We start from the raw sequence: 27,212 nt of genomic DNA, 5'->3' as shown, positions 1-27,212 counted from the left end.
TGTGAAACAATGTCTGGCTTTTTCGGCCTTATATACCACGGTGGCATAATAATGCATTTCTAACCGATTTTAGAGTAGCCTAAATACCACAATTATCATAACATAAATTGTAATATGGCTTTTTTTGTCTGTGTGCTGTCTCGTTGAGCTGCAGCCCGAGGCACGGCTCAGGCCTGTTTGAATTTTGTCATCAGAAAGCTTATTTTGTCTCTTGTGCTGAATTGAGTGCACCTGTCTCTTGTGCTGAATTGAGTGCACCTGTCTCTTGTGCTGAAGTGAGTGCACCTGTCTCTTGTGCTGAATTGAGTGCACCTGTCTCTTGTGCTGAAGTGAGTGCACCTGTCTCTTGTGCTGAATTGAGTGCACCTGTCTCTTGTGCTGAAGTGAGTGCACCTGTCTCTTGTGCTGAAGTGAGTGCACCTGTCTCTTGTGCTGAAGTGAGTGCACCTGTCTCTTGTGCTGAATTGAGTGCACCTGTCTCTTGTGCTGAAGTGAGTGCACCTGTCTCTTGTGCTGAATTGAGTGCACCTGTCTCTTGTGCTGAAGTGAGTGCACCTGTCTCTTGTGCTGAAGTGAGTGCACCTGTCTCTTGTGCTGAAGTGAGTGCACCTGTCTCTTGTGCTGAATTGAGTGCACCTGTCTCTTGTGCTGAAGTGAGTGCACCTGTCTCTTGTGCTGAAGTGAGTGCACCAGTCTCTAGTGCAGAATTGAGTGCACCTGTCTCTTGTGCTGAAGTGAGTGCACCTATCTCTTGTGCTGAAGTGAGTGCACCTGTCTCTTGTGCTGAAGTGAGTGCACCTGTCTCTTGTGCTGAAGTGAGTGCACCTGTCTCTTGTGCTGAAGTGAGTGCACCTGTCTCTTGTGCTGAAGTGAGTGCACCTGTCTCTTGTGCTGAAGTTGGTGGCTCTGTCCATGGAACTGGGCATACATGTCTTTTGTGCTTTTACTTGTGGCCATGTACATGTTGCTGAAAGGGGTGTCCTTCAGCCACATTTATGCCCATGCCTCTCATGGCTCCCAGTCCAGTTCCAGAGACGTCTGTTTGGACAACGAAAGGCCGGGAACTTTAGCAAATGTTCAACTACTTACTATTTTTTTTAGTTACTTTTGAACTACTTAGCTAACCCTTCCTCTAACCCTAACCTTAAACCTTTTAGCTAACTCTTCCCCTAACCCTTTTAGCTAACCCTTAACCCTAACCCTAGCCTAGCTAACGTTAGCCAGCTAGCAAAAATTCATAACATATCATGTTTTCCAATTGTAACATATTGTAAGTCTTGCAAATTTGTAAAATATAATAACAATTGTAATTCATAACATAACATACTAAATGGGGACATCCACAAAAGAACACATACCATACAAAACATAACATTTCATACTACATGGAGTGTCTCGGATTCATGTACAGAAAAATACGAAATGCTCTGAGACGAGGTTGCAAATAGTAAAAGTATGCTAATCAGGTAGCCGAGTGAGGCTATTTTCACCAAAAAGAGCCGATCAAAAAGAGCTGTTGGTTTGCGAATGACCCATCACTAGCAGCTACCCATGCTTGGTTATTTCTGGACAGAGCTGTGACTTCCTGTAAATCAAGCACACTATAGAGAGGGGAAATCCATGTACACTATATTTAAAAATACACTGTCCATGCACAATCAGATTGGTGGATATAACTGAGGCTTCAGTTTCAGGGAGAAAGACGAGGTGCGACTGTGTGAGGAGGAAGTCAGTAACTAACGGTTACATTTTTGCGACAGGTTCTTGCAAAAGCTCCCGGCTGCACTTTGTGTATAATTTCGAGTGTCTTCCAGTTTCAAGAATTTTAAGAGAAAACACACATGGATAAGCTTTATTCAGTGCTGCCAAGTGGTGTAACATTTGTAAAGCATCGTTAATGAATTAGTTTTGTGATATCTCATTTGGCCCAAGGGGGTCGCTGCATCATTTGTGGGGGATGACATGTTTACTGTTGCCTTGTTACCTTACAATCTCTGTCAATTTATATAAGGTGATAAGTTTGGTTTCTGAGCTTTAAGTATTATTAATCATTAGTTCTAAAAGAGACATGAGGGGTGCCATAATGAAGCTTGGGAGGGGCTGAGTGCAGGGGAAACAATCACATGTGACAGTACTGATAAAGGGACGAACCGTTTAAGGCCCAGATCACTCAGCTCCCTGCCTAGCAATAAGGAGGAGACTCCACCCAAAGTGGGGTATGTTTACTACCACGGGTGAAACCATGTCTTTGTCTAATGCAGCTGTACTGACCCTCTGGGTAGAATAAACTTGGTTTAAGCTTTCATAGTGTCCGGTGAGTTTTTACTCTGAGAATTAGAACCTAACAAAGGAATGCATGCATCTGAGAGAATGTCTGACGATGATAAGAATGACGTAATGAAGTACAAGGCCATTATCAAAAAGGTGGGGGGAAAGTATGAAATAGACCCAGCTATCATCTGTGGCATCATCTCAAGAGTCCCGAGGTGGGAGAGCAATACTGGACAAGAATGGCTGGGGGGACCATGGAATGTCCTTTGGGCTTATGCAGATAGGCACACAGACTTTAATTGATTGAAGTCGCTGATTTGCCAAAGAATTCCAGTCACTTGGGTCGTATTCATAAGGGCAGGCAACACAAAATAAGGGTAGCTTTCTTATTGGACAAATCCAGGTAGTCCCTGTTTTCTTCCACCTGTTGCCTAATGAATACATCCCTGGTGTCTAAGGTATGAATCAGTCCCCCGAAGCCCAGATTTGAGAGCTATGAATGGAATTTATAGCTTAATAAAGTTGTTCATCTTATTTGTTTCCATTACCTTAGTTTGATGCTGAGTGCCATGTTTGAATGAGATTCGTGGAGGCTGGTGGGAGGACCTAAAGGACAGACTCATTGTAATTGCTAGAATGGAATTAATGGAACCGAGCCAAGTGTGGTTTCCATGTTTGACACCATTCCATTAATATGAGCCCGTCCACCTATAGTTCCTCCCACCATCCTCTTCTGATTACAATGTAAGTGAAATGCTGTCCATTGATTTCCATCATACTAGGTCCTAGGTTGATGTTACTACAAACGGTGGCAACCACACTACAAAGGGAGAATGGGGAGGTCAGGAACATCTCAAACAAGGCACTCAGATTCTCATAAATGTAATCAAAAAGATCAAGCAAAAGTTTCCTGACTAGACAAAGGAGCAGCAGCTGAAAGGTACATTTGATACTTCCTGGACTAACCAAATGTGGCCTTTGTCAAGAACATTTTAGCCTCTTATAAAGCATTGTTAATACCTACCTTGTTTTTACCGTCAGATAAGGGTTATTTTGACTAATATTATTGTACTGCCAAATCTCATGAGAGAATGGATGGCTACACTACACAGAAGGACTATCCTGTGATGTTGCCTAAACTTAATACATTGCATAATGGTTATTAAAAGTAAACTGTGGGACCTACCATCCTTTTGAGCCAGACCATTCTAATGACATGTCCTCTGCAGTCTGAGTAGCCTAAATGTATCTGGAGGTCAGGCCATAGACTTCAACTGTTAACAAATGTATTTTTTGATGAGGCAAGCAAATCAAATAGTTAGCTTTGTAACAAAATACTATAGCAACCTTAGTTCAACCTCACTACATATGACATTTTTATAGGATCTCAGTTGTCAAAAGTAGAATAGCGTCAACAGGGGTATCCATTAGACAGTAAATCAACGTTGTTTGGCCTTCGGTTGCATTGTTTTTTCAGTGGCTCAATCTCATAATCAATGTTAAATTCAAAATGTCATACACAATGTAATAGACAAATGCATTAAAATAAACCTTCCTAACATTCTAGTTGTTTTCAATTGACACAGATCATGTAATAAGGAATGTTTCATGCTTTACAAAAATTACAGCTTTTCCCAATCTATTTGTAGGACTCCTACTGAACATAATATGCTTAAGCTTTATAAAACTAACATTGTTTGAGTCATAAGAGGCAGGCAAGCTTCAGGCAATAAAGACTCATGTAACTTCTCAGCAACTTTTCTTTATTTGATTTGTCTCCAAAAAAATCCTGAGGTATTCACAATATAATGGCATTTCTGTTTGAAAGAGGAAAAGACAACAAAAAGCAGAGTGAGACAGTAGCTGTGTAGATTGATACAACCGTCAGAACAAACCATTTGAGTTATACATACAAACAAAAAGCCATGGAATTGCAATGGAGATGAAAAAGTACACCATTTTCCACTTTCAAATCGAGCAAGTCATGCAATACTGCATTTAGAAAGCCTAGGGAACAAGCAAATGATTCTTTACCAACATTTTAAAACGGTTTCCACCTCGATACAGAGTGCAGGTTAAATACGAGCCAATCAATCCACTTCGGAATAGAAAACTATTAGTCATAGTATGCATAAAACGTTGACTGCTAGTCTGTTTCAGGAGGATAATTCATTACTTGTTTCAAACAATAGGAGCTAACTTAAGTGGTTGTTAGCATAGCACTCTTTAATACCACCCATGTTGTAAATGTTAAGATTTAAACCATAACCTCTGTTTGGCTTGACTGAGCAGGATTTCAAATGGAGTGCACACACACACACACACACACACACACACACACACACTAAAGTATACAAACACGAAGACAGACATCCTACAGCTCAGCCAAGCCAGTACTAAAAGAGCATACACTATCTAGACGTTAAACCCACTCCATTATAATAGCAATGTTTCCTGTGGGTTAGTGTGGTTTGATATTTGGCTTTTGTATCAACAGCAACGCCAATGACAGACAGACAATTCTCTTTACCATGTGTGTCTTGTTTGGCTTAAAATATATATAAAAACAGACAAATAAATAGTGAACATACATATACATTGTTGAAATAAGTTTTTTTCTGCCAGTCGCAGGTCTGTGATTGGTCAAACTGGACGTTTGCAACCAGAAAGAGCTCCCAACGACTCCTCCCCACTCGACTCAAAAGCTGCCCAAGTGCAAACGCCATTCGTGATAATTTCAGCATTAATAAGACGCTCTCTCATTGCCTTCGTCTCATATGGCACCGCCCATTCCCGATGTAGTGCACTACTTCAGGTGCACCATTTAGGGAATAGGGTGCCATTTCAAATGTAGTCAAATGAGTTTGACCATACAGCTTAATACAGCATCAGAGAACCACAAAAACAAAGTGAGGTTTCTGGGTAGAAATAAAACAAATTAAATGGCACACAAAAGATTTAAACCGAGAAACAATCAATCATGATATTTTGATCATGGAAAAAAATTAAACAAATTCAGTTAAGAGGATATCGGAGGACCAAGGTTTCACAGGGTGAAGAAGTGGCTAAACGGAGCAGTGAACTCCGCTCTGCGAGAAAAAGACACCTTTGACCCCGGCGTTCCAGAACGACTACACTGTCACACTCCATCTCAAACGCTCTCAAGGATCATCTGGAAATGTATTTATTAAATTTGGTGTCATCTTTTCCCTGAATATAATAAAAGTTGTAAAAAATAAAATAAAAACAATGGACGAAAAAGGTAAATAATAAAATCTGACTTTTGGTAGACAAAACACTTCCAAGACACAGACCGTGCCCTCCATCCATCCTCACTCTCACAGCTAATTGAATGAAAGACACAGACTGTGCCCTCCATCCATCCTCACTCTCACAGCTAATTGAATGAAAGACACAGACTGTGCCCTCCATCCATCCTCACTCTCACAGCTAATTGAATGAAAGACACACGGCACATTTAGGAACGGACAACAACAAAAAGTCTGCTGCTAGGATCTATAGTACACGATCATTCTCGCCATGAAACCAACTAAATGACAATACAAGTAAAAATGTATATTGCAAATAGCAGATTGAAAACAAGTCAAGAGAACATAAAAGGCAAAAGTGTGTATTTTCCTAAGTACACAATTAAAACATTTTGCAAAAAAAAAATTGTAAAAATTATAAATATATAGTTTTGTCCCCCCCCCCCAAACATAATCTAAAATCAATAGCAGTTACATCAGCGACAATAACATGCAATTGATATACTTACAGCATTGGACTAGCAACTCCCAAACTACAAACCCCAATTAACCCACCCCAAAAACTACAACCAGACGGCCCCACCCCAACCCCAATACAATCCTTAAATAGTCAGCTCACTCAAACACGTCTCTCGCTTTACTCATTTCCCCTCTGGACTAGCTGAAGGCATGATTTCAACCGTACTAGGGAGAAGATCTCATATGGTCACCAAGTCCAGTTTCATCACCATATGTTTATATACAGGAGGACTCCCTAACGTACAGCAAGCTGACGGATTTGAATGACTGCATAGTGAAAATGATATTTGGTTTTACTTACAGATGGGGCGATGACACACCCTCCCACCCCCAAGGTACAGCGCAGCAGCAGACTATTATGTGCATCCAAAATGGCACCCTAGTCACTACATTGTGCACTACTTTTGACCAGGGTCTTATGAGCCCTGGTGATAAAGTAATGCACTACATAGGGTGTGATTTCAGAGGCACCCTACCAGAGTACATCTAACAGCGCTGGCTTTGCCACTGCCTGCTAAGAACACACAAAGCCACTAAACGGCAGTCAATCAGCATCACTGAGGACATACTGTCTATAGCCTACATTTGGTGTGTGTGTGGCGCGCCACCACTGCCCTTGGCAATGGGTTAGAATTAGTATTCAAACGTTTTTATTATTATACATTTTACGAACACACTAAAACACCCAAGTCATTCGGTTTTGGACTAAACCAACAAAAAAAAGTTCCTGCTGTTTTCAGAAAGGTGAAGAGTGGCACAGTCACCTGTCAGGTGTTTTCAAACCACATACAGACCACGTGTGTGCTTGTAAACAGACATCAACAAAACAAAAGAGAAAGTTGACAGTGGGAGACTGGGTCTGACACAGCACTGGACAGCCAAGACTGGGAGAATAGGGAGCACTTTGAGTAGAGTGCACTTTCTAGTGATTTTGGACAACCCAAGGGGTAGAGAGCATGTAAATAGTACATAAAGTCAGTATTTTAAAACTTTGAGCAAGTGGGCCAGGCAGCCTTGATTGTATAATAATGTGTGTCACTACCTGATTGCATATAGAACCAAAATCGAAGAACCATGGAACAAAGTCGGTCCATGATGATTTGCGTCTGGGCAACAAACAGAACATTGCAGCCTGAAACATAACAAAGAACCAACACTGTTCTCTATTCCACAACGATAAGAGAACCATGTATATTCTACCTGCAACACAGCCAATCTCCTGAACTCTCCCAAGACTTGGTGATGGTGAGCAGTGGCTTATTACAGTACCAGTTTACACAGTAAATAGGTCTGTCTGGCTGAGTGGGTGTGATTGCTGTGCCCGGGCTTTGTCAGAGTACAAGTCTCTCCCTGTATTCTACACACACAGGCATTGCTACCCCTAAAGTGCCCCCTCCCCCTATCACTCACTAGCTACAGAGAAACTAAGAATATATCGTAGTCCTAGTAATCAATTAGAATATCAATAACTCGTTTTCGTTGATGACACCTTTGGTGTGTAACGTCAAGGGTTGAGCTTGCAGGAGGCCCACAGACAGACAGACCATTCTAATTCTAAATTAGTGTGACCCTGGACTACAATGTCCAAGGTCAGGGAGCAAAAGGTCAAGGTTCACAGGTCAGGACGGACAGACGGACACTCCTTCACTATTAACGACTAGACTTTGCGGTGCTGTAGTGCGATATAATTGTGACTACAACATACTATTACATTGTTAGAGACACGTGAGGTGTACATCAATTGTGTGGATTAGTTTTGTGACGTTAACCTATGCTACTCATCTATGGGTTTAGCTCTCTGTCAGTGTTCCCTCACACCATTCACCATCAGACTTGCTTTTCTGTATTTGGTAACTGTAAAGACATTGCATTACTTCACTTATTTGGTTTAAAAAGATAAGTATTTGTCCTTTGGGGGACAATTAGACAGCAGAGTCTAGATAAAAAAATTTAGCAGCAGTTGTAGCAATGTAATAAATAATTAAATATTTTTTGAAAGATACAATAATGAATAGAACACCAAACAATCAAAACACAAATCCTAATTCACGCCCTAAAAATCATAATTCGTATATATTGGTGAAACACCATTGAAAGCTTTTACAATGTCCAGCTAGCTTCAACATCTGATCCATAGCCTGCCTATGGCTGAATTCAGGGCTCCAAAATCTCTCTCCTCACATCTCTGTTATCAAACCACTCACTTCTCTGCTCAGTCACTCCTCCCTCACTAGCTCAAGACGGCCCTAAACCTTCTGTCGCGTACCCCTCTTGACCTTCTGTCACACTTTCTTATCCTTCTCTTCCTCCATTCCTTTTCACCTCATCCTTCCATCTCAAATACTTTTTTTTTTATCCAACTCAACTTTCCTCATCTTGCTTCTCCCTAGCTCTTCTTCTGCACATATTCATAGTCAACGTTTCCAGTCCCTCTCTCCATTTCTCTGACATACCGTTGATCTCCCTCTCCTATCGTGTCTGTGTCTAGCAGGGATTTGGCTTGGTGTGTGTTGGGGAAGTCTGATCCCAGACCTGTCAGTGCCATCTTGCAAACTCCCAATGGGGAGGTAGTAGTCTTCTCTACCTGGCTTTGGCTCTGGCCCTGCAGGAGGGGAGGCAACAGTCAGGAGGGCCTGTGTGACACACTCAACCGACAACTACCACCTTTGGTTTGACAAAACTGTGGAGCCTCTAAAAGATGGAACAGCAGAAAGAATGAAAGAAAGAAGAGAGGCTGAGTGGCATTGAGAAAGAGCGGAGGGGGAGGGTTGAAATGCTCCACAGCCAAAAATATATGTTATTGTATTATTTGTATAGGGTCTCTTGCCTATTTCTTAACAAAAATAACTCACATCTCCCCTCCAAACTGTTTTCTTTTGTAACACTTCTATTCAACAAAAAGCAACAATGCCACTCAGCCTCTTCTTTCCTCATCTACCTGGCAGTACAGTTTCCCTGACTGAGTTTCACCACAGCAGCTGGGGTAAATTAAGTAAACCAAGTCTGATAAAAGGCAGACTTTTGTCCTCCCCTGTATCCCTCCACCTGTTATCTAGTTCCACTCTAAATAAATAAATACAAAACACCTTTTCTACAGAGCTACGCATAACCCAACTTTTTTTGGTCTTTTTTTGCAGTTTTTCCCAATTCAAAGCTGCTAGAACATGTACTTGTTTATATTCTCTCTAAGCATTTGAATCAAAGATAATGTTTCTGTCATCTACAGTATTTTCAAACCTATGGTTAAAAACCAGACTGTACCCAGACTGAAACAAATACAGCGGGTCTAGTTGGTCTGTTAGAGATAGTGGGACAGCTATATGCCATCCATAAGTGAGCGTACACTCGTGTCTTAGTACACACACACACACACATACACAACCTGTTGAAAAGTATAGAAATAAAACACCCAGCTGAATATTGCACGGAACCTTCCACTTCTGAGCCTAACCATCACTGCGGATGAAACTGGGCCTCTGGGCTTGCCGTAGGGACTTTTACATCTTCTTAATACTACATGATGTAGCAGAAATTAGCTCCAGTGTGTATCGACTACTCTGTTGTCAGACCCCGTAGCTTTGACTAGGGCCTGAGCTGGAGCTGAACAAGATTATACAGGAGCGTGAGATATGACTAGTGAGTGAGTAGTATTTCTGTATGTGTTTAACCACGTAAATGCATTTACAGTATCACTACTGTACGTCAGTATCTAATGGATGGAAAAGTGAGCATGCATTAGAGTAACCTACAGTATGTGCCAAGGTGTTCGCGATAATAATGTACATGTGCTGATATGACTTCTGATGACGCCGAACTACAGTGTGAAGCTCTACTCTCCCGCGTGTCTGTCTGTCCTGATCCAGACTCAATCAGTCAATCAACCAGACTCAATCAATCAATTCACAGAGCCAGTCTGTCTGTCTAGGGTTTTAGGCCTACTCCGTGTCTCCGTCCCTCTCCGGGGTCTCCCGGCTGTAGGCTCCAGTTGCTCCGGGGCAGGGCCAGTGGCCGGGGGCTACCTGCTGAAGAGCGAGTGGAGCTGGTGCTGGCTGTAACATTGGCTGCTGCGCGGCGACTCAGTGCGCTCCATCACCGCCTGGAACCAGCCCGCCACGTCCACCACCAGCACCTCATAGCGCCGAATGAAACTGTGCTCCTGGGGGAGACAGAGGGATAACAATGAGAAGGAAGGGAAGGGCAGCAGAGAGGAGGGTTAGAACACTGCATCCACTCGCTTTCTCTAATGTACAGATTTGTTTTCTTCTACTAAACATTTAATTCAGACGACATTCTTCCCTTTGTCTCTTTCTTGTAATCCCTAATCATGGTTTAGAGTGGTGGTGGTTAATCAGTGTGTGAATAGCTGGAAAGGAGAGACTTACGAGCAGCTTGTGGTATTTTGGCCTTTTTCTGTGATCCTTTGTGAGGCTGTGGAAAGAGGCAGTCAGTGACGTAAAAATGAACAGACAAAAAGCACTTGATATTACTTAGCAACTGTACTGTCAGTAGAGACTGGTTGAGAGCAGTAAGACTGCATAAATATATAATAAACTCTCTCAATGAGTCACACAGTGTGTTTTGTCTCACCAGTCTTTGACGAAGGACTGGAAGTCGAGGGAGAAGTCCATGCTGAGGGGGAGCGAGGGAGGGTCTTCCTGCAGCACTTTGGTCAGGACCTCAAAGTCAGTCTTGCAGTTCTTATAGGGGAACTGTCCTGTGGCCAGCTCCACCTGCAGGCCGAGGTGACACATTACAGCGTTAAGGCCAGTTTATACTTGGTCTAACGACATGTCTGTAGACAATTAGAATGCGACAAGTGTCGCTGGTCAAAACAACATTTAATTTATACTCCAGTGGAATGTCTGTAGACTGTCGCGGTGACTGTGAGTTTTCTTGTTGCGACTGTCGCTATGTCTGTTGTTGTGGTTACCAGACTGACACAGCAACCAGACCAAATCCTTCTGCGAGTTGATGTATGAGTCCTAACATTCTCAGATACAACAAACAACTTATTTCGTCAAACTGTGGCAGGAAGTTATTTTCTGTAAGTATACCATTACCTTGTAAATAATGGTGATGAGTTCATTTTCTAATAATAAATCATAAAAAGTGGCTGAAGTTAAGACGTTGTCAGCTATACTCTGGTCATTATTTGATCTGGCAAACAAACCAAAATATTATTTAGAAAATTGCTTTTAGTTGCCTGGCTTGCTAGGTTGACATTTACTGAATTCACTTTTATACAGATCGGTTTACTGGTTTTAAAATAGAGAAAGTATGCTATTTGGAGCCCCGGATTGCTGACGTCGTTGTGTGTTTATACTTTTCCACAATGACAAGTTTGATGTTGGACGACAATAGAATGTTCATGTTGTCGCTACGTAAATTGGACACCATACGTAAACCTAGACACCATTTCATGCTCCCTTGAAGATGTGAAAAGCCGGATGGGTGTAAACAACATGGTGGAAAGTCCACCAAGCCTACCAAAAGGCTTGATGGAGCAATTATCATATCGCTTACACCCATTTTGATCCTTTCAGATGGATGACAGGACATTGAGAAGTGTCAAAGCGTAGAAGGTAGCTAAGGCTCTCAACTTTTGGCCAGGGCCACATACGAAGGCACAGGACTGACCAAAAGAAGTGCACTACATAGGGAATAGGGTGTGATGCAGTAGTGGGGGTGTTTTACCAGAGAGATGCCCAGGCTCCAGACGTCTGCTCGGATGTCATAGTCAGGCTTGCTGGGATCTGGGGGGTCTATTCTCTCAGGCTGGGGACACAGAAACAGGCTTGGGTTAGGGGGAAACTGCATTTCTTGTACCAATACACAGGGAAATTAAAAACATTTACAGAGGACAGCAGAACTCAGCATTTGTATGTGCAACCCAGGTGGAAAAATAGTGGCGCTTTAAAATGGCAGCCTTCACTTCGGTAGGTTAAACGTGGTAGAATGTAATGGTAGTGTGTGTGTGTCTACCAAGGTGACTCACAGCCATGTAGGCAGCACAGCCGGCGCTGCGGGTCTTGGCCTTGGAGTCGACGAGTCGTCCGCTGATGCCAAAGTCACACAGCTTGATCTGGCCCTTGTTGTCCAACAGAATGTTGGAGGGCTTCACGTCCCGGTGGATCACACCGTGCTTCTCCTTCAGGTACAGCAGAGCCGACACTATCTGTAGACAAAAAGGGTAACACTCTACTTCATTGAAGAGAAGGTGAACAAACTTTACGGGATGGGGTCAATTCCATTTTAACTAAATTCAGGAGATAAACTGAACTTAAAGAATCCTAATTGAAAATTAAGGCCAATTTCTTATTCAGAATTTGAGTTTCAGCTCAAAGTCTGAAAAGAGGCTATGACAGAGCAAGAGATAATAGATGAGATGGAGAGACTCACTGCCACAGTCATCTTTCCCAGGATGCGTTCAGGGATGGGCCCCTGGATCCTCTTCTTGAGTTTCTCAGCACACGTCCCCATCAGCTCCATTGCGATGAACACATCCGTCTGAAGACCAATCACAGTCAGTCACACAACATTGGCATTTAAAACAGAACAGTGAAACACTAAATGATCTGTGCGTGTGACTCACGTTGGTAACTATGGCGCCGTAGCACTGGATGATGTAAGGGCAGTCGTGGCTCTTCAGCACAACATCCAGATCCATCAGAATCCTCTTGTTCTCATCCTTATTTCCTGTCCGGCGCATTTGCTGGTGACACACAATAAATCAGTCATCAATATTGAACGTTGATATTTCAGTTGAGGGAGAACTTCAAGCAACTGGATGGCATCACTAATTTACAACGCCGCCCGCCCCGCACACCTGTCTAGCACTTAACCATTAGCCAATCACATACTGCCAGTTTCCAGGACACCGATTAGGACTAATCCTACACTAAAAAGGAGATTTAAAGGGGATTATCCACTATAAGTGCTTCATGGTCCAATCTGTCTCTGGGTAACCATAGTAACCTACCTCACTCCAGAATATCAGCTGTTTCCAGCATCTTACCTCCACAGCCCCATCCAAACCAAACCTATTCCCACCACCCCCTCATCCAAATAGTCACCAGATGGTGAAAAGTGAAACTGTATATGATTGAAAGATGGAGGTAGGCCTATGTTTAGAATTTTACCCCTTTTTCTCCCCAATTTCGTGGTATCCAATTGTTTTAGTAGCTACTATCTTGTCTCATCGCTACAACTCCCATACGGGCTCGGGAGAGACGAAGGTTGAAAGTCACGCGTCCTCCGATAAACAGCCCAACCAAGCCGCACTGCTTCTTAACACAGCGCCATCCAACCCGGAAGCCAGCCGCACCAATGTGTCGGAGGATGCATCGCTGGTGCGCGATGAGACAAGGATTTCCCTACCGGCCAAACCCTCCCTAACCCGGACGACACTAGGCCAATTGTGCGTTGGCCCACGGACCTCCCGGTCGCGGCCGGTTACGACAGAGCCTGGTCGCGAACCCAGAGTCTCTGGTGGCACAGCTGGTGCTGCAGTACAGCGCCCTTAACCACTGCGCCACCCGGGAGGCCTTGGCCTATGTATTTTAACAGAACACACTGATTATAATGTTTATACCAGCCAGTTAAGGCTGAAAAAAAACTATAGCATTCTACATATTAAATAGCATCGCTATAATAGATCATTTACAGGCTCTAGTGTCTGCCATTATCCCTGTAGGCCATGTTGTTTGTGCTTGTAACCATGACTGTGTATACCAAGAATAAGCATTGTAAGCAACTCCCCATAGACTAGTAGTGACTGACTTCCTAACAGTTAAACAGTTAAGATAAATGGGGGGGTTAATTGTAGAAGTGACGATACAGTATAATTACTATCATTGTGTGAGGATAAACAATGGAAGGCAAAGCCCAGAGACAAACCGATAGAAAAAAGAAGAGCGATACTGAACGGACAAACAGCCCAGGGCTGCCTCCAACAGTTATATCCTCTGGTCAAATCAGCTGCTATGGAATTATGTGTTCTGCCACAGTAGGAAAAACCAATGCTATGGCCTTAACCCAAATAGCGGCAATAGAACATCCACACATCACTTGCATAACAGAATAGGCCTAACGTTTCGAGCTGCTGCCCTCCGGAAGGCGATTAATGGTCCCACTGTTCAGCAAGAATAGGAGCAAGGCTAGTTTCATGCCACTAGGCTGTAGAACAGTGGGACATAGGACAGCTGCAGACCCAATACACAGTCAGGCAGTAGGCTGCAGAGACTTTGAATATGTGAAAATGTGTACCAACTTTCCAGTGTTCTGTACTGCATGTAATGTGTTGTGCTGTGTTTGTATGCGGACACCACTAAATTAATTTCCATCTAAATGGACAATAAAGTATAGTGTATCGTAAGTGTCAAACTGCAACAAGACAATGCATTCAGGACAACAGAAACAGAGCGGAGGCCGGAAGGACAGACTTTTCATCCTCAAGACATGAGGTGCTAATAATGAAAGTGAAGTGACCCCCCTGCCAGACAATGTAACGTGCTTTCAGACTGCTTGTTTAAAATGCAATCCAGTACTATTATACACTGCTCAAAAATATAAAGGGAACACTAAAATAACACATCCTAGATCTGAATGAATGAAATATTCTTATTAAACACTTTTTTCTTAACATAGTTGAATGAGCTGACAACATTACACAAAAATGATCAATGGAAATCAAATTGATCAACCCATGGAGGTCTGGATTTGGAGTCACACTCAAAATTAAAGTGGAAAACCACACTACAGGCTGATCCAACTTTGATGGAATGTCCTTAAAACAAGTCAAAATGAGGCTCAGTAGTGTGTGTGGCCTCCATGTGCCTGTATGACCTCCCTACAACACCTGGGCATGCTCCTGATGAGGTGGCGGATGGTCTCCTGAGGGATCTCCTCCCAGACCTGGACTGAAGCATCCACCAACTCCTGGACCGTCTGTGGTGCAACGTGGCGTTGGTGGATGGAGCGAGACATGATGTCCCAGATGTGCTCAATTGGATTCAGGTCTGGGGAATGGGCCAGCCAGTCCATAGCATCAATGCCTTCCTCTTGCAGGAACTGCTGACACACTCCAGCCACATGAGGTCTAGCATTGTCTTGCATTAGGAGGAACCCAGGGCCAACCGCACCAGCATATGGTCTCACAAGGGGTCTGAGGATCTCATTTTGGTACCTAATGGCAGTCAGGCTACCTCTGGCGAGCACATGGAGGGCTGTGCGCCCCCCCAAAGAAATGCCACCCCACACCATGACTGACCCACCGCCAAACCGGTCATGCTGGAGGATGTTGCAGGCAGCATAACGTTCTCCACGGCGTCTCCAGACTCTGTCACGTCTGTCACATGTGCTCAGTGTGAACCTGCTTTCATCTGTGAAGAGCACAGGGCGCCAGTGGCGAATTTGCCAATCTTGGTGTTCTCTGGCAAATGCCAAACATCCTGCACGGTGTTGGGCTGTTAGCACAACCCCCACCTGTGGACGTCGGGCCCTCATACCACCCTCATGGAGTCTGTTTCTGACCGTTTGAGCAGACACTTGCACATTTGTGGCCTGCTGGAGGTCATTTTGCACAAAGGCAGAGGTAGCGGTCCTGCTGCTGGGTTGTTCTCCTACGGCCTCCTCCACATCTCCTGATGTACTGGGCCGTCTCCTGGTAGCGCCTCCATGCTCTGGACACTACGCTGACAGACACAGCAAACCTTCTTGCCACAGCTCGCATTGATGTGCCATCCTGGATGAGCTACCTGAGCCACTTGTGTGGGTTGTAACTCCGTCTCATGCTACCACTAGAGTGAAAGCACCGCCAGCATTCAAAAGTGACCAAAACATCAGCCAGGAAGCATAGGAACTGAGCAGTGGTCTGGTCACCACCTGCAGAACCACTCCTTTATTGGGGGGTGTCTTGCTAATTGCCTATAATTTCCACCTGTTGTCTATTCCATTTGCACAACAGCATGTGAAATTTATTGGCAATCAGTGTTGCTTCCAAAGTAGACAGTTTGATTTCACAGAAGTGTGATTGACTTGGAGTTACATTGTGTTGTTTAAGTGTTCCCTTGATTTTTTTTAGCAGTGTATATTGTCTTAATGCCAAGAAGCTGTAGTTGGAGGAGGACAAGGCTTACTTTGACGGCGATGACGTGGCCCGTCTTCTTGAAGCGCACTTTGAACACCTGACCGCACGTGCCGCTGCCGATCTCCCCCTCGCTGATCAGGTCACTGACCTCGGCTGGGTACCGCTGAGGAGGGAAACAGGTCACAACATGTCAATGACAAACATACATGGCATATGTAGTAGAGGTGGACCGATTAAACGGAATGGCCGATTAATTATTTTTGGCCGCCAATTTTTTTTTTTATATACCTTTATTTAACTAGGCAAGTCAGTTAAGAACACATTCTTATTTTCAATGACGGCCTAGGAACGGTGGGGTGGGTTAACTGCCTTGTTCAGGGGCAGAACGACAGAGTTTCACCTTGTCAGCTCGGGGGATCCAATCTTGCAACCTTACAGTTAACTAGTCCAACGCAATAACGACCTGCCTCTCTCTCGTTGCACTCCACAAGGAGACTGCCTGTTACGCGAATGCAATAAGCCAAGGTAAATTGCTAGCTAGCATTAAACTTATCTTGTAAAAAATAATCAATCATAATCACTAGTTAACTACACATGGTTGATGATATTACTAGATATTATCTAGCGTGTCCTGCATTGCATATAATCTGACTGAGCATACAAGTATCTAAGTATCTGACTGAGCGGTGGTAGGCAGAAGCAGGCGTGTAAACATTCATTCAAACAGCACTTTCGTGCGTTTTGCCAGCAGCTCTTCGTTGTGCGTCAAGCATTACGCTGTTTATGACTTCAAGCCTATCAACTCCCGAGATGAGGCTGGTGTAACCGAAGTGAAATGGCTAGTTAGTTAGCGCATGCTAATAGCATTTCAAACGTCACTCGCTCTGAGCCTTCTAGTAGTTGTTCCCCTTGCTCTGCATGGGTAACGCTGCTTCGATGGTGGCGGTTGTCGCTGTGTTGCTGGTTCGAGCCCAGGGAGGAGCGAGGAGAGGGACGGAAGCTATACTGTTACACTGGCAATACTAAAGTGCCTATAAGAACATCCAATAGTCAAAAGTTAATGAAATACAAATGGTAGAGGGAAATAGTCCTATAATTCCTATAATAACTACAACCTAAAACTTCTTACCTGGGAATATATTGAAGACTCATGTTAAAAGGAACCACCAGCTTTCATGTGTTCTGAGCAAGGAACTGAAATGTTAGCTTTCTTACATAGCACATATTGCACTTTTACTTTCTTCTCCAACACTTTGTTTTTGCATTATTTAAACCAAATTGAACATGTTTCATTATTTACTTGAGGCTAAATTGATTTTATTGATGTATTATATTAAGTTAAAATAAGTGTTCATTCAGTATTTTTGTAATTGTCATTATTACAAAAAAATAATAAAAGAAATGGGCCGATTAATCGGCATCGGATCTTTTGGTCTTCCAATAATCAGCATCGGTATTGGAAAAAAAAAATCACAAATCGGTCGACCGATAGGTAGCATGATGTACTACAGTACCCATAATGCTGTGTGTATGATATCCAGTTATAATGGTGTCCCCTTGTCAAAACAGCACATTATTTTAATGAGTAGAGAGAAATACAAAAAATAAATTCAGGCAATGATAGTCCCTTACCTGGCCGTCGATCTTCAGGTAGCCTGTCTGCTTCATGATCTCCTGCAGCTTCTGGTCTATCTCCGCACTAAGGGGACACGGCACAGACACACAAAAAGGTTAGGTGCGTCATTTGACGCATGCGTGTATATGGAAGCGTTTTTTTTGTATTATTATTATTTATTTTTTACTTTCGGTATCCCTTTCCAGAACATGAATGCTCAGTGTGCATCTGCTTCATGCATGTGTGTGTGTATGCTCCGTTTGTCTTACTTCTCCAGGCTCTTCACCAGGCCGTACTGTGGCGTGGGCAGGTTGAGCATGTGTCGCGGGCGGCTGGGGTAGGAATGGTGCTGGGGTGAGCTCTCAGAGGACGAGGAGCGACTCCCCCCTCCGTCATTAGCCAGGGGCAGCTGAAGAGCTGGGGGGGGGGGGGGGCAGGAGAGGAGGATCATTTAGAAGGGAAGGTAAAAGAAGAAGACTGGGGCTGTGCTTTATTATAGCCTGGGGCCAGTCTGTTTTAGACAGTTTCTGCTTTAGGAAACTTGTCGTTGTCAGAAACAGACTGGCACCCAGACTAGTGTTACTGTAATCAATTCCACTCTTTCCTCATCTCTCTTCTTAATGATCATTGAGCTTACAGCATTGAAGAGGTCAGCGTTGTAGTGGAATCTATCTAGCTCTTTGACCAAACAGTGACACAGAGAGAGACCTAAGGATATGTAGCCACATAGAAAAATCCCAGCGCTCCAATACTAACTCCCTGTCACTGATGGGCTATTAAAAATAAATTTAAAAAACACACTGACAGTTACAGGTCTACAGTGCATTCAGAAAGTATTCATACCCCTTGACTTTTTCCACATTGTGTTACAGCCTTATCCTAAAATTGATTAAATAAACAATTTTCCTTAAATCTACACACAATACCCCATAATGACAAAGCAAAAACAGGTTTAGACATTTTTACAAATGTATTCCAAAAAAACAGAACTTATACTTATTTACATAAGTATTAGGATCCTTTGCTATGAGTCAAAATTGATCTCAGGTGCACCCTGTTTCCATTGATCATCCATGAGATGTTTCCACAACTTGATTAGAGTCCACCTGTGGTAATTTCAATTGATTGGACATGATTTGGAAAGGCACAAACCTGTCTATATAAAAAAGGTCCCACAGCAGACAGTATATGTCAGAGCAAAAACCAAGCCATGAGGTCGAAGGACTTTATCGTAGAGCTCTGAGACATTGTGTCGAGGCACAGATCTGGGGAAGGGTACCAAAAAATGTCTGCATTATTGAAGGTCGCCAAATACACAGTGGCATCCATCATTCTTAAATGGAGGAAGTTTGGAACCACCAAGACTCTTCCTAGAGCTGGCCGCCCGGCCAAACTTAGCAATCGGGCCTTGGTCAGGGAGGTGACCAAGAACCTGATGGTCACTGACAGAGCTCCAGAATTCCTCTGTGGAGATGGGAGAACCTTCCAGAAAGACAACCATCTCTGCAGCACTCCACCTATCATGCCTTTATGGTAGTGGCCAGACGTAAGCCAATCCTCAGTAAAAGGCACATGACAGCCCGCTTGGAGTTTGCCAAAAGGCACCTAAAGGACTCTGACCATGAGAAACAAGATTCTCTGGTCTGATGAAATAGAGATTGGACTCTTTGGCCTAAATGCCAAGCGTCACATCTGGAGGAAACCTGGCACCATCCATATGGTGAAGCATGGTGGTGGCAGCATCATTCTGTGATGTTTTTCAGAGGCAGGCACTGGGAGATTAGTCAGGATCGAGGGAAAGATGAACAGAGCAAAGTGCAGAGAGATCCTTAACTTCTTATGGCTGCAGGGGCACTATCGAGTAGCTTGGATGAAAGCTGCCCAGAAGGTGCCCAGAGTAAACAGCCTGCTCCTCAGTCTCAGTTGCTAATATATGCATATTATTAGTAGTATTGGATAGAAAACACTGAGGTTCCTAAAACTGTTTGAATGATGTCTGAGTATAACAGAACTCATATGGCAGGCAAAAACCTGAGAAGAAATCCAAACAGAAAGTGAGAAATCTGAGGTTGGTGGATTTTCAAACCAGGCCCAATTGAATTCACATTGGGATATGAATGAAGTTGCACTTCCTAGGGCTTCCATTAGATGTCAACCGTCTTTAGAAACTTGAATGAGGATTCTACTGTGTTATGGGACTGAATAAGAGCTGAATGAGTCAGCTTACTGGCAGAGAGCCATTTCCTGGTCACGCGCATTCCACGTGATATCGACTTGCGTTCCATTCCTCCAGACACAAAGGAATTCTCTGGTTGGAACTTAATTGAAGATTTATGATAAAAACATCCTAATGATTGATTCTGTACTTCGTTTGAAATGTGTCTTCAACCTGTAATAACTTTTTGACCGAAGAAAGCGTTTGGATATGTATACCAAACGCGCTAACAAAAGTAGCTAATTGGACATAAATCTCAGGATGGTAAGTTGGTGGTTGAAGATATCCCTCTAGTGGTGTGGGGGCTGTGCTTTGGCAAAGTGGGTGGGGTTATATCCTTCCTGTTTGGCCCTGTCCGGGGGTGTCCTCGGATGGGGCCACAGTGTCTCCTGACCCCTCCTGTCTCAGCCTCCAGTATTTATGCTGCAGTAGTTTGTGTCGGGGGGCTGGGGTCAGTTTGTTATATCTGGAGTACTTCTCCTGTCCTATTCGGTGTCCTGTGTGAATCTAAGTGTGCGTTCTCTAATTCTCTCCTTCTTTCTCTCTCTCGGAGGACCTGAGCCCTAGGACCATGCCCCAGGACTACCTGACATGATGACTCCTTGCTGTCCCCAGTCCACCTGGCCATGCTGCTGTTCCAGTTTCAACTGACCTGAGCCCTAGGACCATGCCCCAGGACTACCTGACATGATGACTCCTTGCTGTCCCCAGTCCACCTGGCCATGCTGCTGCTCCAGTTTCAACTTCCACCTGACTGTGCTGCTGCTCCAGTTTCAACTGTTCTGCCTTATTATTATTCGACCATGCTGGTCATTTATGAACATTTGAACATCTTGGCCATGTTCTGTTATAATCTCCACCCGGCACAGCCAGAAGAGGACTGGCCACCCCACATAGCCTGGTTCCACTCTAGGTCTCTTCCTAGGTATTGGCCTTTCTAGGGAGTTTTTCCTAGCCACCGTGCTTCTACACCTGCATTGCTTGCTGTTTGGGGTTTTAGGCTGGGTTTCTGTACAGCACTTTGAGATATCAGCTGATGTACGAAGGGCTATATAAATAAATTTGATTTGACATTATTGAACAAATCAAGCATTTATTGTGGACCTGGGATTCCTGGGAGTGCATTCTGATGAAGATCAAAAGGTAAGGGAATATTTATCATGTAATTTCTGGTTTCTGTTGACTCCAACATGGCGGCTAATTGTATTATTTCTGAGCGCCGTCTCAGATTCTTGCATGGTATGCTTTTTCCGTCAAGTTTTTGAAATCTGACACAGCGGTTGCATTAAGGAGAGGTACAGTGGGGCAAAAAAGTATTTAGTCAGCCACCAATTGTGCAAGTTCTCCCATTTAACAAGATGAGGCATGTAATTTTCATCATAGGTACACTTCAACTATGACAGACAAAATGAGAAAAAAAATCCAGGAAATCACATTGTAGGATTTTTAATGAATTTATTTGAAAATTATGGTGGAAAATAAGTATTTGGTCACCTACAAACAAGCAAGATTTCTGGCTCTCACAGACCTGTAACTTCTTTAAGAGGCTCCTCTGTCCTCCACTCGTTACCTGTATTAATGGCACCTGTTTGAACTTGTTATCTGTATAAAAGACACCTGTCCACAACCTCAGTCACACTCCAAACTCCACTATAGCCAAGACCAAAGAGCTGTCAAAGGACACCAGAAACCAAATTGTAGACCTGCACCAGGCTGGGAAGACTGAATCTGCAATAGGTAAGCATCTTGGTTTGAAGAAATCAACTGTGGGAGCAATTATTAGGAAATGGAAGACATACAAGACCACTGATAATCTCCCTCATTCTGGGGCTCCACGCAAGATCTCACCCCGTGGGGTCAAAATGATCACAAGAACGGTGAGCAAAAATCCCAGAACCACACGGGGGGACCTCGTGAATGACCTGCAGAGAGCTGGGACCAAAGTAACAAAGCCTACCATCAGTAACACACTATGCCGCCAGGGACTCAAATCCTGCAGTGCCAGACGTACTGGCTTAAGCAGGGGGATACATGTCCAGGCCCGTCTGAAGTTTGCTAGAGAGCATTTGGATGATCCAGAAGAAGATTGGGAGAATGTCATATGGTCAGACGAAACCATAATATAACTTTTTGGTAAAAACTCAACTCGTCGTGTTTGGAGGACAAAGAATGCTGAGTTGCATCCAAAGAACACCATACCTACTGTGAAGCATGGGGGTGGAAACATCATGCTTTGGGGCTGTTTTTCTGCAAAGGGACCAGGACGACTGATCCATGTAAAGAATGAATGGGGCCATGTATTGTGAGATTGAGTGAAAACCTTCCATCAGCAAGGGCATTGAAGATGAAACGTGGCTGTGTCTTTCAGCATGACAATGATCCCAAACACACCGCCCGGGCAACGAAGGAGTGGCTTCGTAAGCATTTCAAGGTCCTGGAGTGACCTAGCCAGTCTCCAGATTTCAACCCCATAGAAGATCTTTGGAGGGAGTTGAAAGTCCGTGTTGCCCAGCAACAGCCCCAAAACATCACTGCTCTAGAGGAGATCTGCATGGAGGAATGGGCCAAAATACCAGCAACAGTGTGTGAAAACCTTGTGAAGACTTACAGAAAACGCTTGACCTCTGTCATTGCCAAGAAAGGGTATATAACAAAGTATTGAGAAACTTTTGTTATTGACCAAATACTTACTTCCCACCATAATTTTTACTAAATACTTTTTTGCCCCACTGTACATGTATGTTTGAGGAATTTTAATTATGAGATTTGTTGGTTTTGAATTTGGCGCCCTTCACTTTCACTGGCTGTTGTCATATCATCCCGTTAACCGGATTGCAGCCCTAAGATTAACACACAGCCAAGACAGCGCAGGAGTGGCTTCTGGACAAGTCTCTGAATGTCCTTGAGTGGCCCATCCAGAGCCTGCATTTGAACCCGATTGAACATCTCTGGAGAGACCTGATAATAGCTGTGCAGCAACGCTCCCCATACAACCTGAAAGAGCGTTGACAGGATCTGCAGAGAAGAATGAGAGAAACTCCAAATACATGTGTGCCAAGCTTGTAGCATCATATCCAAGAAGACTTGAGGCTGTAACTGCTGCCAAAGGTGCTTCAACAAAGTCCTGAGTAAACGGTCTGAATACTTACATCAAATGTGATCAGCTTTTTTTTTTTTTTAAATTGCTAAAAAAATCTAAAAACAGTTCTTGCTCTGTCATTATGGGGTATTGTGTAGATTGATGAACAAAAACAAATGTCATACATTTTAGAATAAGGCTAACATAACAAATTGTGGGAAAAGTGAAGGGGTCTGAATACTTTCTGAAAGCACAGTATAGGTTGGCTTATAAAATTCATTGTCATTCTACATCAAGGTCTCACCCATTGCCTCTCAGTTTGTACACATTTAGCGTGCATCCCAAATGCCCCCCTAGTGCACTATAGACCAGAGCCCTATGAGAGCCCCAATGGTCCTGGTCAAAAGTAGTACACTATAAGGGGAAATGGTGTGAATGAAAGCAGTCCATGCTCAATTTCACCTTGACGGACAGAGAGCAGGCCAGTGTAAGTAGAATGATATCAGTTCAGTCTACAACAGAGGTCGGCTGTGAATGTCTATACACCACAATACAAAACACTTCTACAAGACATTCCTAAAGTATTAGCAACAGCAAGACAACCCTTAGCCTGTATATTAGCAAAGCATAGGTAAACAACTTCAATTGAACTTGAAGGCTTGTTCAAGCGATCAATTTTTACTTCCTAATTTGACACAAAGGCAAAAAGTGTTATTGTTCAAGGAGACAACACTTTAAAGGGATATAGACAGGGTGAGCACTGAGCAGTGGAGACCAGCTACGAGAGTAGTGTTAGCTTTGACCCGCCATGCAACCACACAAACAGACCATGCGCTCAGACTGCTGCTCAGTCAGTATCTAGCTAGCAGGACCAAATGGAGTGGACCCTCTGCTGCAGAACATTGTAGCGCTCTCAGTGATCTCTGACCTCAGAGACCACCCTGAAGAGGACATGGAGAGGGCTACAAAATCCCCACCAACCCTCAGTTCAGACGTTCAATGTATTTTCTTCAGATGAAATCAATTCATATATGTTTTATACACTGTGTGAAGAGCGCACCATTCCTAATCTGTGAAAGGGGCCATTTGGCAAAGGGCACCCTCTGGAGCCTTTGGTTTGTTTGAGGTTTTCAAAGCAATGAGGTAGTGTTGAAAAGTTCTTTAAAACGCCTTTTCAAGAGAAATGAACCGCCAGGCAGTAGCTTTTATCCTTGGTTCAATCACCTGCAGCCAGGACCTGCTCACTGGAGAGAATCGGTTAGTGGGGGTTAGTAGTAGACTCAGGGCAATTCTTGGTTTGGCAAAGACCAGACTGTCCTCCACATACTAGATCCAGACAGACACACACATCAGCCACTTAGGCACCTCTGGCAATTGACAGTGCCACTGCAAGAGGGATGCCAGGAGAGAATGCTTAGCGCACAAAGAACACTATCTGACCCTGAGAAAGAGAGCATGGAAGAAACAAACCGACAGACGTACAACAAGACAGACAGAAATGGACTTGTCAGACAGCCTGAACTGCAGAGCAATGAGAATGCCAGCTTGGACACAGACATAGGCCCAGCCTGGATGGAAGACATGACAGACAAACAGACTGAAGGACAAGTCTTCCGACATGAAGAGGAAGAGGTGGTCAGATTTGGCCACAGCAGCACTCCTGCAGACCAACCGGTGGTGGGATGCTGGATTAGACTAATAAAAACCGTGCAGGAAGCCACATGCACCATGTCTCTGCATCCAGCAAAACAGGGGTTAATAATATCCACACACACGCAGACCCAGGCATACACACTCACTGCACTGCCCTGCCACTGGCACTCACACATGGAGAAGAAGGGATGGAGGGAGAATGAGATTAGAGTGGAGGTGAGAGTGACGACCAACTGGGGATACAGTGCAAATGGCCACTTGAAAAGAAAAAAACGGGTCAGAATAGTCTTCGAATATTTTAGGTGTGCTGTACACAATTTAAGGCTAAATACCAATTTTACACAACAATAGCCTTAGCCTATTACACATTTTGTGAGAGGAGAATACATTGGCTGTGTACTGCAATTCATTTAGGTCTACATTCAAAACTAAGGACAATGTATAAGCGCTGGTAAGGTATCATTCAGGCCAGTCATTCAGGTTTGGTGAAACCATCTGAAGAATATATGAAGTTACTAGCCTCTGTACGTTCTGTTCTGAGCTACTGAGGGTGAAATGTTCCCTTGCTAATGAATAGGAGGAGTGACATGGAGATGGGGAGAGAAAGGAGAGTGAGAAAGAATGGATTGTGAGAAAGAGAAGGATGGAGGGTGCAGTGGCAGAGAGAGAGAGCAATGATTGAATGATACCTGCACGCTGGGAAGGAGCTGGAGCAGGACTGAGCTGGATCACGATGACTGGACAGAGGAGAGAAAATACACACGTGCACATTACTGCACTGTTCAGTGCCAGGTACTCACTCACACATACCCTGTCTAACACCCACAGAGACTCACCAATAAACTACCACACACATACCAATGAACTACAACCCCTTACTAACACGCACACACAAAACAAAATGAAGGAAAGCTCAATCAATCAAGAGCACCTCAGATACACCAGTTGATATTCTGTGTGTGCGAAAATAAAAACTAGCACCTCAAATGCTGAGCTCGTCAAAAATAAGAGGGAGGCATTACCACACCATCTTTGCTTTCCCGTGCCTTTAGCTTTCCAATGAGGCTGGTTGTAAAGCTAACACCACTGGGTCATTCACGTTGTCCGATTTGTTGTGGAAAATAAGTGAGAAGAAAACATCAAATACCTTGATTGAAAAGTATAGCAATTGACCTCAGGACACCACCACCACTATCAGCATAGGGTTGAGTACCCATATCACCACATTACACTAAATGTGGCTGGCATTGAATGGTTCAAGATGAAATTCACCCAGAAGTATTGGGCAGGAGCCTGTTTGAAATGTTTGACCTTCATATCGGCTGTAAACTGATCCTAAATCAGGGCTGTTGGGATAAATTCCACATGGTGCATTTTGGTGGCTTGGCTGGAAAAGTCTCTAACTAGCCAGTTATATTATGCCAGATGTGTTCGTCTACATTATGACCAAAACATTATCTGCCAAAGATTAACAAGACTGCCGAAATATCAATCATGCCCAAAATATGAGAACAGCATTCATGCGAAACAAATCACGGGCTTATCAGACATATAGAATTGGTTTAGAAAATGGAAACACCAAAAAGATAACAGCCGTTTAGTGTTGTATTTACTAACAGTACAATATTCGTGCAATTTGTGACGTGACAAGAGCCACTTTCAGGGGTAGCTTGCTAGCGATCTTGAACGTTATAGCTGGCAAGTGTGTTCACGCAACTAACTGGCAAGCTGCGTTAAGCTAACGTTCGCTTTTCGAGCTAACTGACTACTAACATTGACTCGGTCAAAATCATACTGGAAGTTTCGCTAGAAATGTATATACACACAAGCCATGTCTGCTTAATGAACCATATTAGACCAGATATACATGTCAAATACTGAAAGACAGCTAATTGTTCCGTGCCGAGAAATTAACAACAAATTGTCTGACGGATGGATGATAAGGCCTGCTAGAGCTAGCCAGCAGTTGATAGGACCGAAACAAAACACAGTTCGGGATTTAAATTGAGTTGTTTCTGTTACAACGTTGCACTGATATCAAATGCTGGCTTACATAGTTTCAAAAAGTTGTTGATATGTTATATACATGCACACACATGACATCTCTGGGCAGGGCAACGTCCCGAGCTGGGGTATTTGTTTATCCATTTAGCCTGTTAGCATGTTAACTAACAGCAGCAGCATATCCCTATCACACCCTCTCTCTGCCTCTCCTTTCGCTTATTTTCTCTGTCCTCTCTCGGTTACCGACTCCCCCACGGATACTCACTTGGCCTCGGACGTGAACGTTGTGGACTCATGTCGATATTGAGGTCAATTCTTCTACGAGCTTCTTTATTTTCTTGCTTTAGTTTCTCCTCGATTCTGGAGAGTCTCTGTTCCAGCGACGACATCTTGAAATATTGAACACTATCAAAGATGATCTATATTTGAGTAGATAACCGAGTGACCACTTTAACGATGGAAATATATGCCCTCAATGATTGAAGGCAGGCGCGATCAGG

At 43.6% G+C, this 27,212-nt stretch overlaps 1 protein-coding gene across 2 annotated transcripts; it reads right to left on the bottom strand.

The window, feature by feature from the left end:
• Positions 1-4,017: 4,017 nt before the first annotated feature.
• On the bottom strand, positions 4,018-27,212 carry LOC109888878 (dual specificity mitogen-activated protein kinase kinase 7-like). Of its 2 annotated transcripts, XM_020480044.2 has the most exons (12): positions 26,978-27,210; positions 25,398-25,445; positions 18,031-18,178; positions 17,779-17,845; positions 16,196-16,309; positions 12,652-12,771; positions 12,459-12,566; positions 12,055-12,234; positions 11,754-11,834; positions 10,647-10,789; positions 10,442-10,487; positions 4,018-10,215 (listed from the first exon to the last, which is right to left on the bottom strand). In XM_020480044.2, exons 1-12 carry the CDS (start codon positions 27,099-27,101, stop codon positions 10,075-10,077), a joined length of 1,320 nt encoding a protein of 439 aa, XP_020335633.2. In that variant the 5' UTR covers positions 27,102-27,210; the 3' UTR covers positions 4,018-10,074. The 2 variants fall into 2 exon arrangements, with proteins under 2 accessions (XP_020335633.2, XP_031686645.1); XM_031830785.1 differs by lacking the exon at positions 25,398-25,445 and having other exon boundaries at positions 26,978-27,212.

The sequence above is a fragment of the Oncorhynchus kisutch genome, linkage group LG1, assembly GCF_002021735.2.
Source record: "Oncorhynchus kisutch isolate 150728-3 linkage group LG1, Okis_V2, whole genome shotgun sequence".
Lineage (NCBI taxonomy): Eukaryota > Metazoa > Chordata > Actinopteri > Salmoniformes > Salmonidae > Oncorhynchus > Oncorhynchus kisutch.
Note: the sequence above shows the minus strand (reverse complement) of the source record. Positions and strands in the feature narration are given on the sequence as shown.